Below are 17052 nucleotides of genomic sequence, written 5' to 3' on the forward strand. Positions count from 1 at the left end.
GCGGAATATAGTTTGCAGAATTTGTGTGTCCAGTTTTCCCTTATGCATCCATGAAAAGAACCTGTTGAGGTCGTCTCTTGTGGCATTCTGGAACGCTGTGATGTCTATGTTGTTTGAAATGCACCATTGCCAGAGATGGACTGCTTCTGTACATAGCTGGTAAAATGGAGCCCCTCCTTGGTGATTTATATAAAACAGTCAGCAGGTTGTTTGTGCGAATCTCAACAGTTTTGTTGCAGATCAGGGCAAAAACGGTTAACAGGTATTTCAAACTGTTTGGAGCACCAGTATATTATGTGGAGATTTGATTCCAGCAGGAACCATCTGTCCTGGATGGTGTTGTCAACCAACTGTGCCTCCCATCCTACTAGAGAGTCAGTCATAGCGATAGTGATTGATGAGGTTTCCCTTTTGGAGAAGAACGCCCGAGCAGATTTTTGTGTTGTCCACCATGTGAAGGGTTCTGTCAGTCTGCTGGGCATTATGAGCTGCCTGTTGATTGAGCGTCTGTGAGGAATGTATACAGTGCATAGCCAAGGTTGCAGACACTGCATATGCAGCCTGGCATGTTTCATGATAATTGTGGTAGCTGACTCGTGTTCTGGAATTTGTAGGTATTTTCTGTCAGACATTTGTGGACAGTGTTTTACTGTTGTGATTAGGCCAATTATGGCAAGAAACTGTTATTGGGATAGATGGGCTGATGCCATGATGAGCCAAGGTGTGCACCCATGAAGTCCAGTGGTTGAGCTGAGATCAGGGTAGATTTCTGTAGGTTGATTTGTAACCTTAAGTTTGTAAATGGGGTTAAGATGGTGTGAACTGCCTTGTCATATGTCAGTGCTTTTATCAGACAGTTGTCTAAATAGGGGAATATGGTCACATTCCACTTGTGAAGATATGCTGTTGCCTTGGCTAATACTTTGGAAAAACCCCATGGAGCCATAGAAAGGCCAAGGTAAGTACCTTGTATTGATAGCATGGGTTGCCAAGTGTGAATTGTGTGGTGGGAGGATATTGACATGAAAATAAGCATCCTGTAGGTTGAGGGTTTAGAGCCAATCTCTTTTTCTCCAATGCTGGAACTATATTTGCTAGGGTTGCCGTCTTGAAACACGGTGTTTCCATGAACTTGTTCAGTTTGCGTAGGTCCAGAACGGGCCTCGTGTTCTCTTTGGGCTGAGGAAGCAGTGCGAGTAGAATCCCTGACTCTGGCGCTGAACTAATTCCTCAGTACTTAACTTCAGGAGATGGTATGTTTCCTGCTGTAATGGGTACTTGTGAGAAGGTCGCTGAAGAGGGACAGGGAAGGGAGAGTGGGTAGGTATAATGACACTAACAAAAGCAGCACCCCAAACTGATGCCCCTTTAAGCCCAGGACTATAGGCACCTGTCACATTCTTGGTCCCTGCCTGGAGACAATCTAGTCTGTCACTCCCACTTGTAATAAATCTCCCCTGAAACTGGTTTCACACCCCAGGGAACAGCATAACAGCCTGCAAAGGGGAGGGAGAGTAGGAGGGAATCATTGCCAGTAGAACCTGCCCTCTTTTTAATTGCAGGGACAGACCAAGCTTCTTTACTGTCATGTGGGACTTGTCTTGGGTGTGTTAGAAGACATCCATGTTTTCCACAATTTTTGCCCCTCTAACGGTAAGTCCTCCGCCATTGCCTGGACACCTCTGAGGAAGCCAGAACAGTGGAGCCATGCAACCCTCTGGATGACAATGTGGCAATGGAGTGAACCACAGTGTTAGCAGTGTCCACAGATGCCTGCAGGGTGGTTATGGGGATGAGGAAGCTTTCTGCTTTATCATCCTTATATTGTTCTTTTTTAAATCACTGAGATGTGTTCAATAAAAGGTGACATCTGAGAACAAATGTTGTGTGTGTACGTGACCAGTTACACAGATTAGTTTGTTATGCACAACTGGAGAGTTGCTGAGGAATAGGCGATCTTTCCTAAGAAGTTTAGACGTTTCCAATCTTTATCACAGGGAGTGATTTTGGTTTGATGTTACTCCTCTGATTAATTGCCTCTACCACCAACCAGTTTGCAGTATGGTGAGTAAACAAATTCAGCTTCTTTAGCTGGCACATAATCTTGTCAGAACACTTGCAAGAAGGTGGGACTGTGGCTAGTGTCTGCCCTACAGTTTTTGCTAGGTCCATAATGGCAGCATTAATGGGTAGTGCTATCTTTGCTGATGGAGAAATTTGCTATGTATTTGTCAGACTGTGTTGAGTCTATGGTAACTCAGACACTGGGATGTCTAAAAAAAAATCTGCTACTCTTTTAAACAAATGCTGAAAGGATTTAAAGTAATCTCCCAGTGGGGAGGTGGAGGCAGTCTTATTGTGTCACCCAGAGACAAATGAGTAGGTGGAGGGGGGTCACTTTCCAGCTTTTCTGCAAATTCATCAACTTTTTCCTCCAGCAATTCCCGGGAACCCAGAGCAGATGGTGGAAGTGATCACTGGGTCAAGGGTCTCAATGCCCAGGTGTCACAGTACACGCATAGAAGGAGGCACCCATTGTGGGGGTTGCTAACCCATGCCCTGTGGCTGAGTGGGTCCAGGTTTAGGAGAGGAGTGGTGAGATGTGCCCACTTTCATCTCCTCTCCTAATCTTCATCACTGTAGAAAGATGGGGCCAAGCTAGCAGGTATATTGATAAAGCTTGTCCCTGCCTTGGCCGAGGTGCTATCACAGAATCATAGAGCTGGAAGAGACCTCAGGAGGTCATCAAGTCCAGCCCCCTGCCCAAGGCAGGACCAATCCCAACTAAATCAACCCAGCCAGCGCTTTGTCAAGACGAGATTATTGGAACCCAAGAGCAGAGTTCCTGGGGTGGAAGCATGAGGAAGTCTGCATGACTGACAAACTGCAGTGGCTCTGGGACACTTGGTGCTGACAGTACAGGCAACAAACTGCTGCTCTGTGGTTGAGGTTTTTATTTCCTTGGTGCAGAGCTGTCAGGCTTAGGTGAGCGGCTACATCTGTGACAGTGAGGTCACACAGGGTCTTTTGCCCTTCAGGAAGTCTCAGTCTGCTTTTTGTGGCTTTGCTAGGAGCAGGGTCCTTAACTGCCATATTGGAGAAGGACCCCAGATCTGAGGCAGCTGCAGGTGAGGACTGGCGAGGTGGTGTCTTGGATGCAGGCCTGGAGAGATCTCTCCAGAAGTAAGAGAGTTGGAGGTCCCTAGCTTTTCTTGTCTGTACCGTGAGTGTCTGGCAATGGGGATACCTGTGTGTAACATGTGTCTCCGCCAAGCAACGGACAGAGTGCAGGTCTGTTCCTGAGAGCTTGCATGTCAGACAGTGCTTGAAACATGGTGAACCAGGCATGTCCAAGAGGCTGAGCTGAATAAGAATGGGAATAGTCCTGGTCTAATGCTTCTTCAGGGACTGCCCACCTGAGGCAGGGGGAGAAAGGGAAGGTTTTTATTAAAGGAGAGAGGGGGGAGAGAAAAATGGAGATCAACAAGGAAGGAATTCAAATTGAGAAAAGGGCAGAGAGTACAGGAAATTGGAAGTAAATAAGGGCACTGCTGCTGTTCCAATTGAAACCAACAACTTTAGAGAAGGAACTACGTGACTGCTGGCTGCAAGTCTGGGGTAGCCAGTTGGAGCATGCATGGCCAACCAGGGCACTACTACCAAAATCCTCTGGCTAGACACGCAGGGTGCCAAAACACCTACAGTGGAGCAATCACAGGAGCACTCCTCGAAGAATAAACATTTCTCATTAAAAAAGAAAAATTAAATCTATTGGCTTTTAAATATGATTCTCTCTAGAATGTTTGAGTCAATGTTAGTTTTACCTGAGGCTTTATAGCTTTATAAATGTTCTAAAGGGAAAGTTCAAAATCATTCACTGGCAGAAATGGGAACAACTGTTAGTGAATTTAATGAGAACTGCATCTCTTTACAAAAACTTCCTGAGCAGTTTTGTACACCTCAGTAAATGAATGTCTGGAAGTGTAAACATATTAAGTGGTAAATAATGTTATCACAAAGCAATTAAAATACAATATATAATACCCTATAGCATAACTATATGTATGTTTGTCATATGCTATAGGATGTTCAATATATTGTACTTCTTTTAATACATATTATAAATATTAATATGTATATAATATTGAACTTGGTACTTTTAATGTAATAGTTGAGATTTTTGAAATGGCCTAGGGAATTTAGAAATATCTCCCAATACATTTACCTGTATTTTAATGAAAGGTGTGCCTAATTCCCCTAAACAATTTCAGTCAATTTAGTATTAGTGGACAGTGATGAAGAAACCTTTTAAAATAATCACAAAAACACATTCCATAATACATACACAGGGCTCAATCCTGCTAAGCATGATAACAATGTTATTTAGGCTGTCTCTAGACTGCGGTGTTCTTCCAGAAAAAGGTACAGAAATTGCAAACCACAATTTGTGTACCTTTTCCCGCTTCTTTTGTTGGTAGAGGCTTTTCTGACATTTGGCCCATCGACACGGTGCCAAATATCAGAAAAACCCCTTTTTTCGGAACATCCCTTCTTCCTCGTGATACCTTCCTCTGGTTTCCTGGAAAAACTCTGCAGTGTAGACATAGCTTTAGTGAAAAATCTCATTAAAATCAATGGGAAAGAAAAGCTGTCTATGTGCCAGACCATTTACAGAAACAGGCTCACATAGCAATTATGTCCATTCTGTAGTAGACATGAAACTGCTCACTGTTTTTAACTCTAATGGGCAATGTTAGGTTCCATTATACTATTGTAAATACTCTAGGATGTATAGCTATTTCCACTGTTAACTATATTATAGTTAAGTCAGTGATTGTGAATATTATAGCAAATAAACTGATTGATAGTATGGCTCAGTTCATACACCAAGTCTGGGTGTAACAGAAGCACAATGATGCAAGCATCCCACAACCCTGGCTCCTTAGTCAGCATGGACTCTACTTATACAACACAGGTATGAAATAGGATAGTTTGAACCAATGGTACTACAGTCTGCAATCTCTCAGAAAGTAGCCATATTAGTCTGTTTCAGTAAAAACAAGGAGTCTGGCAGCACCTTAAAGACTAACACATTTATTAGAGGATAAGCTTTTGTGAGATACAACTCATTTCTTCAGATGCTTGAAGAGAAAGAAAAGGAAGGGACACACAGATGGGAGTGTAATATTAAAGTTAATGAATCCACTCTGATTTTTTTCACTTTTCTTCTAATTAATCCACTATGATATAGTTAGCACTGATGTTACACTCCCATCTCTGTATCCCTTCAAACATTTGAAGAAGTGAGTTTTATCTCATGAAAGGTTATGCCCCCATCCATTTGTTGGTCTTTAAGGTGCCACTGGACTCCTTGTTGTTACAGTATGCATGCAATGACACTTAAGTAAGCTTTATGACTAACACACTATTTTTCCCTTTGTCAAATTCTAAACACCGGTGGCATTCCTTTTGCTTCTTAAGAACTGTTTTTATTTGGAACAAATACATGACCATTTCTGATTTTCTATACTAAGAGGTTAACAGTTTTTCAAAACTGACTAGTGATAAAATTGTTTCACAGTTACCTGCAGATACAGGAATAGAGAAACTGTTTCTAGAACTAAGAGCAGTGAAATTTGAATGTATATATAACTAACAAGAAGGACGAACACCTATTCATTAATAATAAACAAATGAAAAATACTGACCTGCTGATCTGCACGAATAGGCTCCAAAGGTAGGGCAGAATCTTATGTTTAAAAAGTGACCAGTAGAGGGCAATCTCTGCCCACAAAAATAATGACAAAACGCAGTCAACTCATTTTTTTCTGCTTTTTGAGTGTATCACCTGAAGAATAATGTGATGAAAGTAACCACTGTGTGACAGATTCTATCTGCCCTTATACAGGCCCCTTTGATATCAGTGAGGCTATATGTGTAAATAAGGCAAGCAGAATTAGCTTTACATTTTAGTGGCTCAAGTAAGGGGATCAAAAGTAGAATGGATACAATTATCTATAAACCATAGTCATTAGAAAAGAGAGAGGAGTCACTTTGTTAATTGCTACACTTCGAATTCAAATCCTGAGCGTAGCTGTAATTCTTTTAGCTCCCCTCTTCCCTGAGAGATACATTGTAAACAGTTACATTGAAGCAACAGTCTCCACAACAATATTTGGAAACTATCAGAAGAAGGTGAATCAGAATCCACAAAACAAATACAAGCGTCCATAAACAGGACTGTGGCAATGTACCTTCCCCATTACATAATACTTTGCTCTAACAGGATCCCCAATAGTACTATTAGAACTCCTGTAAAGCTTGGATCGCTCTCAAATGAAAGGAAAAATCGTAAGATATTCAAGGCATAATACAGAACACATTTTAATATATTATGACAAATTCAACATTATTTTCATGTTTGCTTTTCCAAGCAGATTTTTTTATTCTAAAATTTGCCAAGATACAGTGGGATATTTACTAAATAAATTTACAGTGGGATATCTACTAAATAAAGATACAGATTTTGCTTGTTCCAGATTGAGGTGACAGATTTTAAATCTCTCTGGTGTTTATAGTTTTAAAGACTGCCATTAAGATTGAAAGTTTAACTATCTGGCTTCAACATTTATCTAAACTAAAAAACTAGCTTCAACACACCAATCTGTTTCTGTCATGCCCAGCAAACTCTTGGCTGTCAAATAATGCTATGTTCTACTGAGAGGCTGTTCTCAAGAATGTGTTTACATTTAAATTCATGTCAAATGTCCTGACTCACTGATTGATTAGTAAGAGATTTGAATGCTCAGGTGCAGGACTGTGGCACACTGGGAGATATCAGTCAGCGTGGCAAAGGTATCTTTCATCAATAATAACATGGGAAGTATAGGCCATAATTGGGACTATTTCTGAAGAGCACTAGTGAACAGTTGCTCATAATCTGTTTGTATTTGAAGCCATTAACTGTATTCTAATCAGAGCACACCAGTTTGCTCCTCATGAAGGCAGGTGTTGAAGAAAGATTCTACATGAGGAAACAACAACAACAAAAACTTAATAGGATAAGTTTTAGGGAAAATTCCAATATTCTGCATATTTTTTAATCACAGGGGATAGATGTTGTTAAAATATATTTAAAATATTTTAGTTTCTTGCCGCTTTATGAAAAAGCCTCCTGTTTATAAAGAGATTTGTAAATCACTTAATTTTTCACTATAAGGCTCTTCTAAAAACATTTCTCAGATTAAAGGCCATGGAAAACCTTGGTAAACAATGTTCTAATTACTATTATTATAACACTTTTTAAACTTGAAATGCTTTGCTTCTGAAGAAAGATGTTAGAGGATGCCGAGAAATTTGAAATGGAATCTATTTACTCTAAAAGACAGATGGATAATCATTCCAAGCACTTAAAGGCACAAAAATGACCACACATTTACTAGCAAAATGTACTACTAGCTAGCGCCTCACAGAGAAAGTACAGAAAGAAGCAGGCAGCCTAGATGCACTCAGGCTTAATCTGAGTACTGTGCTCCATCCAAGGGATTTATGCATGAGAATGATTCCAATTACATTGCAGACATTTCTTATTTTCTCATTGCCGCTTGTATATTAGTGAAGGCTGTCTAGTCTACAGATGATACTGTCGGCTCTTTCTTAATAAAACTAAAGAGACCCAAACTTCTTCAAATATTTCTAATAAATTTTCAAGCGTTTATTTTCTTTTGTTTCTGTGCTGGAAAGCCCAGCAATAGACTCTTGCCAAGTTACTATGTACTATCCATGTCTGCCCATTATTTCAACCTGGACTCTGCCTTCCCACTCAAGGACTGACACTGTCACACATGTATGAAGCAAAAGTGATGACCTGTGACTTTTTTCCAAGCTCCTGCTATTGCTACACAGTTCCATGGGGCAACAAACAAGGTGTTCCCCCTTCAGTGTTCCCCTCTAAGATTTTCCATCCATGAGCAGAGTGAGTTGTGTCTTGTGCACCAATTTTGAGGTCATGTGCGCATGTTCGGATGTGTGCCACTGTGGCATCCAAGTCATAAACCTCTCCCCTTTTCCCTCTGCTGCCATGTCTCCCATCCTCAGTCTGCTGCCCCCCACCCTTCACCCTCCTCAGTTGTTCTGGCTCCTGCCCTTCTCACTCCCCTCAGCCCTCCCGGGACCTGCATCCCTCCCCATCCTCTATGATCCCTGCACCCACCCTCTGCCCCAGTTCTCCTCATGCCCCTCTGTGACCTCACACATGACTTGCTCCATCCCCGCCTTCCTCATGCCCACCCCCCTTTCAGTCTCTCTTCTCCCAACACCTACTCCTCCCCTCTCCTCTTCCTTCCTCTTGCCCCCATTACTCTTCCCCCCCGCCTCTCCCCATTCCTCTCCCGAATCACTCTGTCACCTCACTGCCACTGATACCTTTCCATCCTCTTCTCTTGTCCTCTTGCCCTTTCTCCTCATTGTCTCCTCTTGGCCTCCCTAGCATTGATCTTTCCTCCACCCTGCCCCTTGGTGCCTTCCCCTTTCTTCTCCTGTTTTGGTCTCCTCCTCTCCCCTCAGCACAAGCCCTTCCTCATTCTCAGCTCCCCCTTAGTTCTCCCCCTGTCTTTTCCCTTACCTTCTGCTTTCGTGACACCTGCACCTCTCAACCCCCTCTAGCACACTGCTTCTGGGGCAGGGCTGCATGGCAGGCCCTGTGTTCTGGGAATGGAGCCAGGACTATGGTGCTATTTTTAGCAGCCTGGTCCCAACTCAGGAGCAGCTGCACCGTGACTCAGATCTAGTCCTGGCATACGGGGCAGCTACCCGTCACGCGGCCCTGCACTGAGAGTGACTGGGGCTGTGTGGTGGCTTCTGGTGCTGGGAATGCAGTACTAAAAATAGCACTGCAGCCCTAGCTCCAGGCCTGGCGCATGGGACAGTCGCCTGCCACGCGGCCCATCCCTGGGAGCAACTGGGGCCGAGACTGCATGGTGGCTGGGGCTGTGACCTTAGTGGTACTAAAAATAGCACTGAACAGGCTTCAGTCCTGGCACACTGGATGATTGTCTGCCCATGTGCCGGGACTGGAGCCAGGGATGTTATTTTTAGTACCACGGCCCAGGCTCCATCTTCGGCAGCCACTACGTATCCCACCTTGGCTGCAGCTCCAGCCCTGGGGAAGGGCGGTGTGGTAGCTGCCCAGCTGCTCCTCGACCGGGGCAGCTGCCTGCCACATGGGCCCCACCTCAGAGCAGCTGAGCTGCCTCTGTGCAGCTCTGCTGAGGAGGTGGGCATGAGGCAAATTTTTGGTGCGTGCCTGTGCAGGCATGTGCCTTAGAGGGAACTATGGTTCCCTCCAGAAACCAAGCCTGGCACCTCCATGACAAGCCCCTGAGGTCCACCATTACTCAGTTTCTTCAGAAAGCATCCAGGGCACCACATCAAAGTGGTAAACTGCACACAAGAGGTTATTTTTTTTTTTTAAAGGTTGAGGTCTATGGTTTAGCTATTCCTACGAAAGTTCTTCCTCTGCCTCATGTACAAACAGCCCTTTGGCCATTACATTCCACACTACAGGCCAAGGGGTGGCAGGTAAGAGGTGGGCAATAGGAACTTGGAGGGTCTCTGATTCTGCTTTCCTTTATACCAGTGTAATTCCTATTTAATGCCACTGAAACAAAGGGTCTAAAATGGGGTGTGATCAGATTTTGAGGTGGAATAGGGTTTTATGCTTTAATCCTTTCATACAGAGCCATTAGCTATTTCCATTTGTGCATGGCAGAACCAATGGGGCAGTGGTCTGACTCCCCAAAACTATTATTATTTAATATAATTATGATTCTGTAACATTATTAAATACAGTAGCATTGTACCAAACATTTGCCATTACACTGTGATATTTAAAGGTCCCTAAATGTCAATTGTACCAAAACCCCATTAACTCTGTCTAACTTTCACTGATGAAAGGCACACCACAAAATTGGTTTGTGCTCCGACAAAAAAATCTCCCTCCTCCTCCTCTTATTTTTCAGGTTAGTCTGTATATAGAGAATCCCCTTTGGCAGCACAAGTTACTTAAAGAAATACAGGCACCAATGTGCACTGATTATGTCTGCAGTTTACACACCCTTTGAAAGAAAATTAAAGGTGATGTGGTAAGCACTGGGTTACAGTTCCTTACTTGAAACCATCTGCATACAGAAGATACCAGTTTTTCCTTTATTTCTGACCCCATGACAAATTTCTCCCAACAGTATTGCTAAAGAAAGTGGACTGGTTCAGCCCCATTGCAGCCTTTATAGTTCAAGATGCCTGAAATTCACTTGAAATTTCTGATAATGGGGAAGAGACAAGCTGTCGTCTTGTTTTATTGCACTATCCCTTTTTCAATGCTGTTTAAGATGGAGGACTTTACAGCGTATCACAGAAGACGGAACTGGAAATGTTGTGGATCAAGATTGAGCATAAAAATTATAGATCTATTACAATCTCAGGGTTTGATTGACAACATGGATATTAAGCTTCCAAAATAGTCATGGGTATAGAAAAATACAGATAAAAGCATAAATCCACATGGCATGAAAAAGCCTACAATTCCACTAGCAAAAGCGCTGTATTGAAAGCATCTAAAACCACTGAGATAGCAAGCCCAGTAACTTTTTATTTGTGCATTGTGTGCAAGAGTTTCAGATTCTATACAAACAATGCAGTCTGAAACGGCATGGTGGATGGGAGTATGGGGGAAGAAAGGAACTGGAGAATGCTCAGAAAGTTCATGCAAAACAGAGACTGTCTCTAATTATGAGACGCTATCATGACATTATCTCCAACCTACCGTCTATTGGACTCTTACCTTTTTGACATCCCTCACTAGATGATACAAAGTGTTGGACGGTCCATGTCTCTGTAAATGACAGAAAGAGAGAGAAAGAAACAGTTTTGCCTTAGACAGAAGCCATGCAGGAAAAATGTGAACTCTGGAAGGGGCTCCATTCATGTAAAGTTTTCCTGGTTAATCAACCATCCAAACAGGCACACACCTACTAATCAGTGATAGAAATGTAGCCGTGTTAGTCTAGTGTAGCTGAAACAAAAAACAGGACCATGTAGCACTTTAAAGACTAACAAGATGGTTTATTAGGTGATGAGCTTTTGTGGGCCAGACCCACTTCCTCAGATCAAGTGGGTCTGGCCCACGAAAGCTCATCACCTAATAAACCATCTTGTTAGTCTTTAAAGTGCTACATAGTCCTGTTTTTTGTTTCTACTAATCAGTAGCACTTCAGTCGGTAACTACAATAGAAGAGCTTTGTCCTTCCTTCAGAAAGTTCTCAGTTTTTTCTCAATTGTTTAACCTGGGACAAGCCAATCAAAAAGCACTCTGTACCTTTGGTGTAAGGGCAGTATAGATTCTTGTTTGTCTATTATGCTTTTGAATTGAGTTAAGTCTTTTAATGTTTGATATATTGGAGACACCAACTTCTGGCCACTATAAATACATTAGGAATATATGTTCCCCAAGTCCATAATATGCTATTTACAGGGTCCCTGGATTTGCGTTTTGAGTAGTGGGTGGGTCTGGGTCCCCACAACTTGCCACTGAGGAAGATGCTGGAAGGGGAAAACACAGATGATGACCGAGCCATAGGGCTGAGTTGCAAAGAGGATGTTGCAGCTCCTCTCAGAGCTTCCAGAACTGCAGCATCCTCTTTCCAGTTCAGCCCTATGGCTAGGTGGTAAGTGGTACAAAGCTGTGTGAAAAGGTCCTTTCAGTTGGATTGAAATAGAAATAGAAATAATCAGAACCAAGCACTGATGTGAATCAGGAGTTTTCCCAAAAAGCACTCAAATAATTTTTTTGGTCACATGCTGTTTTGAGGAGGGGGGGGAGGGACACAGAGAGCAGCATTGTTGTGGGAAGTGCTGTAAGCAACTAAAGCACTGCAATACATAAACATTTGATTCAAGGACTTTTGTTTTCTTGAGAAAAACATTTGGTAATAACATTTGTAAATGTAAAAACTTAATTTTGGAAAATTTGGGGATTGCAAAAATGGTGACATTTATTATGATGGTATTACCATCTCCAGACACTCAAAAACCCTAAGTCAGCCCTCCCTCCCTCAATCATGACATTTTTCTTAAAAATCAGATTTATAAAACATAAGAACGGCCATACTGGGTCAGACCAAAGGTCCATCTAGCTCAGTATCCTGTCTTCTGACAGTGGCCAATGCCAGATGCCCCAGAGGGAGTGAACAGAACAGTAAACAAGTGATCCCTCTCCTGCCATCCATTTACAGCCTCTGACAAACAGAGGCTAAGGGACACCATTCCTACCCATCTTGGCTAATAAGTATTGATGGACCTAACCTCCATGAATTCATCTGGTTCTTTTTTGAACCCTGTTAAAGTCCTGTTTTTTTAACATATTCTGGCAATAACACAATATACAGAATTATGTTTATAAACTTTTTGGTGTTAGAGTACTTAGAATACAAATCTGAAAGCTTTTCTCTGCAACCACAAGGGCTAAAATATTTGTTTTTCTAACAGAAGGTCTCATTTTCTTATTTTCAGGTAATGTTTTCAGCAGATGGAGCTTAAAAAAAATCCACCAAATGTTGCTAATCTTACTATAAAATCACAAGAGTTGGCAACACTGCCACTCTCTACCTGGCCTCGTGGATTTCAAGGACCAAAAATCAGAGAAACAAAAAAACCAACATATTTTTTCTTGGGATCTGGCATGCACGGGAGTCATGCGGCATCATCCTTAGGTCCTATCTTGCTCACAGCTTCCCTGCCAACCTCTTTCATAATGAACTACAACTCCCAGCAACCACCCAGAGCAATCTGCAGCTTCAATGACCTTTATTTAACCACACTTCCTGATGTGAGCAATGTTAGTTTGTGATGCAAGAAAATGTTAACACGTTTGTGGAGAAGGCGTTTGCTGTGCTGTGCACCATGGTGTCACTGTAGCATGGGGGTAGTGGTGACACAGATGAACAAACAGACAGAAAATTTGCCTTAGCTTGGCCCTACCGTATTGTACAGTTCCTCTAGTCGGGAGATGGTGAGAAACCGATGCATGCTTACTCCATTCTCAATGAGCAATTTCACAAAATCCACTCTGTCCAACACCAAGGCATCCAGCATTGCCTGCTCAAGAGACCCCACCTGCAAAGGAAATGATTTATCCAGAGTGGTCCTGCATTTAGAGTCCAGTCTAGAGATCAGGGATTCACAAACTTCAGGGTACCATGACCTCTGTCAGACACAAAAAAATACGACATGACCCCAGGAGGGGGGACTGAAGGACCGAGCCTGCCTAAGCCCTGCTGCCCCAAGCAGGAGGCAAAGCCCAAATCCAGTGAGGCTAAAGCCAAAGCCCAAAGGTTTCTGCCCTATGTGAAGGGGCTCTGTAATCTAAGCCCTGCCATCCAGGACTGATGCTGTCAAGCTTTGGCCTTGGTTGTAGGGTCTTGGGCTCCTGCCCCCCAGCAAGTCTAATGCCAGTCCCGGCAACCCCATTAAATAGGGTCACACTTCAGGGTCCTGACCCACCATTTGAGAATCACTGCTGTAAACACTATTGTCATTCTAGCATGAGGAGGGTTGGTGTTTGGACAGAATTCCCTTCACTTGCTGAACTCAGAAGGAGATCATCACACTTTACATCTATTTTGGTTTCCCTGATTCAAAGTAGCAATACAAAAATGAACATATCTGGGTAATAAGAGCAATGTACTTAGATAAACCTGGATCAGGCCCTATGAACTGAAAGGTTCAGTTCTTAGGTAGCCTCGTCAGCTAGGCTGAGAGGTTCAGTTCAAGTCACTAGCCTTGTCAACTTCTCATTATTATTTTCACTTTCTTGACAAACATTTTACGTTGCTTTTGATTTTGCACTTTGTGCTCATTCAGTCCTACCTCCTATTAAGTAAATACTGTAGCACAAGCACCCAGGGAGGATTTGAATGCAGGGAAGCCACTATAAACAGCTTTTCCAAGAAGAGCCACATGCAACAGATAGATCATATCCATTATATTCATAGCCCAGGCGGCCTCCTCTTTTGGGAAAGTACTTTGTACCTACAGCTTTTACCGTGGTACAAAGCTAAAACTGATTTCACACCCTAGCTCTTAGACAGATTGCCACTGTGGTTTTGTGATGGAGAGACATGTGTGGCTGTTTGGAATCATCTAATCAAGGTTTCCCTGCAACATCTCTGCTACATGTGTTTTGCATGCTTAATTCCAATGGAGAAAGCAAGAGAAATATTCATGTAATCTGAAAAACTGGCTAGCAAGGCTCCTTTGAAAATTCCGGTCTTTGTGAGTAGCAAACATGGAGAATACATTTCAACATAAGCAGTTTTCTGATACAGTGGCTCTGGGAGGTCTGATCACTAATGTCTGATACCTGATAGGTGTGAAGCATAATTTTGGTGTACTACATCATGAGATAGTATCATAAGCTATAGCATACAATGATGCATGGATGTTTAGAAAAGTTTTTAAAAAATCACTTTCCACATAACCATATTTTAATGTTGTTGTTTTTTTTGCATACAAAACAGTTTGCAGCAGGCACTCCATGGTAGTTTGTAGAACCACTTTAAATATAGCTTTGTGTGTGTGTATTATCTCTTGGAAGGAATGGTCACAGAGTGGGATGCATCATTAAATGGCATCATTTCCTTTAAGAAGAGCAGGGCACTTTTGTGATCTACCCTGTCTTCAGGGGCTCTGAGCAGGGAAACTTGGGTTGGATTCTAAACATCTCAGTATTTTGGAAACCCCATATTAGTCTTTTTTTAAAAAATGCATTCATTTTCTTGCCTGATTTTAAACATTTTCTATAGAAGATGGTATATACTGTACCGGCCACTGTTGCCCATAAATAAAGATCTGACTCCGAGCGATGTCTACTCTGTTCCAGGCCAAAGCTAGGCTCAGTTGGTCAGGAGCAGATGCATTAGCTCCTGTATATATGCAGACAGGGAGAAAAAAAAAGGCATACAGTGAAAGCTTTGTTATCTGGCACTCTGTTAACCAGCAAACTTTGTTAACTAGCATTGTCCCCCGTCACAACACTGTCATGTCTTCAGGCATGTATGCCTGACTCCTGCCTGTCCTGACAGTCATTGTAGAGTGGCTGAATGCCAGAAAAGCCAGTTGACATCATCAGCAGGCACCTCCTTCCCCCTCAGCCTGCCTCAAGTTGGCAGGAGCCAGATCTGCTGGTAGGCAGAGCAATAAGCTTTGTTATCTGGCACATTCAATTAACCAGCAACCCCCATTCTCCATGAGTGCAGGATAACAAAGCTTTCATTGTACTATAGACCCAGTCAGTGCCTCCACACCAGAATATGAAATCTTCACGCAATCAAAACTCCCACTGATGTCAATGGCAATTCTGCCTAAGTAAGAACTATATCAAACAGAACCCTTTTCCCACACTCCTTAATACAATACTTAGAACGCTTTTCACCTACACAGAGGTCTGCCTCACAGCATCCCTGTGAAATACAAATATAATATCCACATTTGAAAGATGCCAGTTAGAAATAGATCCCAGTTGTCCTGACTGTCTCCTGCTCAGACTACAAGATCATATACACAGAGACGTGTCCAAACCACAAACATGTCCATCTTGTACCTGCCTTTACTGATTAAGTATAAAGACGTCTCCACTTTCTATGCCTACTTGAGGTTTCTGTATTATAACAAGGATTTCCATTCCCCACAAAGGAAATGCTTGGATTAGATCTTCCTTTACCAGTACGGATGAACAGCATATGTCCCAATGTCGAACACTCATGAGCAAGCATGATATATAGGGGGAAATGAAATACAGGTTGAACCTGTGTGGACTGGGATGCTCTAGTCTGGCAACATCTGCTCCAGATGTTGTTGGACTAGAGTGCCCCCACGATAGAGGTTGCTGCCAGCTTAGAGTGGAGTCAGCCAGCAGGGCCAGTGGGGCACCAGAGCCCATAGCCCTGGGAACTCCCATGGGGCCACCACAGCTCATGGCCCAAGAGGTCTGGGGAGAGGAGCCCAGCAGTGAGCCTCCCCCCCACCAGATCTCTCCTGGTCTGGCAAACTCTCTTTCTAGGAAAGGTCAGGTCTCGAGGGTGCTGGACCGGGGAGGTCCAGCCTGTAAAATGTGACCTTTAAGTAAGAGAGTATGCAGCCCAGTCTTACAAGAGGGGGGTTGTTTTTGGAGAGGCAGAGTTCTTCACTTCAATTTTAACCGATTCTGTGGGACACTCCTGATCTGCTTTGTTTGTTTAAATTTTCTGCTAGGATTTCATGGTTACTCAGCTGATTTGTAACCAAAACCAATATCTGAACTTCAGATTCACAATGAGAAGTATTATTAATAGACTGATCACCAAAATAAATGAGGGCCCTTTTGATTTTGCTGGCAAGGGAGCAAAAGAAAACTCTTGCACCAAGTCTTGTTTTTAGTTGATCTAACATCTTGATTTATTTCCTGAGTTTTTACTCATCATATTGAAGACGAGTTCCTACTGGCTGGGCACAGACAACAGCTGTAAAATAGTTGAAAGTGGTTCTGCTCCCATTTAATTACTATACAGAATCATGCACCTTTGAATCAGAAGCATAGTACTATGTAGTATTTTGATCATTAAAATTCATGTGATGGATAAGTCCACCGTAGCAAGGATTAGACGACAATTTAATTTCTTAATTCTTAACTTTTCAGCCACCGCATTGTAGCTAGACAATGCCCAATTTTTTTTCCCCTAAAGCAATTATTTTTCTTTTGGTGTTACATTCAAGAGTTGTGATTGTGTGTCACATAGGACAGTTTCATATCACTAACAAAAAGAGTCACAACTTAAAGGTAAACAATGCAGGCGAGAAAAGAAAAAAAGAGGAAAAAGACAGAAAGAACTTCGACAGAATAAACCGTTGAAGTGATAATTAAGAAACAATGAAATACTACTGTAAATAAGACAGACATAGGTGCTTGCTACTTATATAAACATATAGACTTGGAGTCTTCGTTCATCAGTGGGGGTCCAT

The 17052-nt window shown here is 42.5% G+C and overlaps 1 protein-coding gene and 1 long non-coding RNA gene across 7 annotated transcripts in view; one reads left to right on the forward strand and one right to left on the reverse strand.

The window, feature by feature from the left end:
* The window catches only part of LOC112543827 (uncharacterized), a 140711-nt gene extending 127675 nt beyond the window's left edge, over window positions 1-13036 (forward strand). For all 3 annotated transcript variants that reach the window (XR_012904669.2, XR_012904670.2, XR_012904671.2), the window contains exon 4: window positions 12568-13036. This is a non-coding gene — a long non-coding RNA (uncharacterized LOC112543827). The remainder of the gene's footprint in view (window positions 1-12567) is intronic.
* Window positions 1-17052, reverse strand: part of TRPM3 (transient receptor potential cation channel subfamily M member 3) — a 591213-nt gene that overhangs the window by 64683 nt on the left and 509478 nt on the right. For all 4 annotated transcript variants that reach the window (XM_089779235.1, XM_075931703.2, XM_089779234.1 and 1 more), the window contains exons 10-12: window positions 14878-14978; window positions 13036-13170; window positions 10841-10891 (exon numbers count right to left, since the gene is read on the reverse strand). In XM_089779235.1, the coding sequence (XP_089635361.1) occupies window positions 10841-10891; window positions 13036-13170; window positions 14878-14978 (287 nt within the window). The remainder of the gene's footprint in view (window positions 1-10840; window positions 10892-13035; window positions 13171-14877; window positions 14979-17052) is intronic.

Source organism: Pelodiscus sinensis, chromosome 6 (assembly GCF_052426305.1).
Source record: "Pelodiscus sinensis isolate ZL-2025 chromosome 6, ASM5242630v1, whole genome shotgun sequence".
NCBI classification, from domain to species: Eukaryota; Metazoa; Chordata; order Testudines; family Trionychidae; genus Pelodiscus; species Pelodiscus sinensis.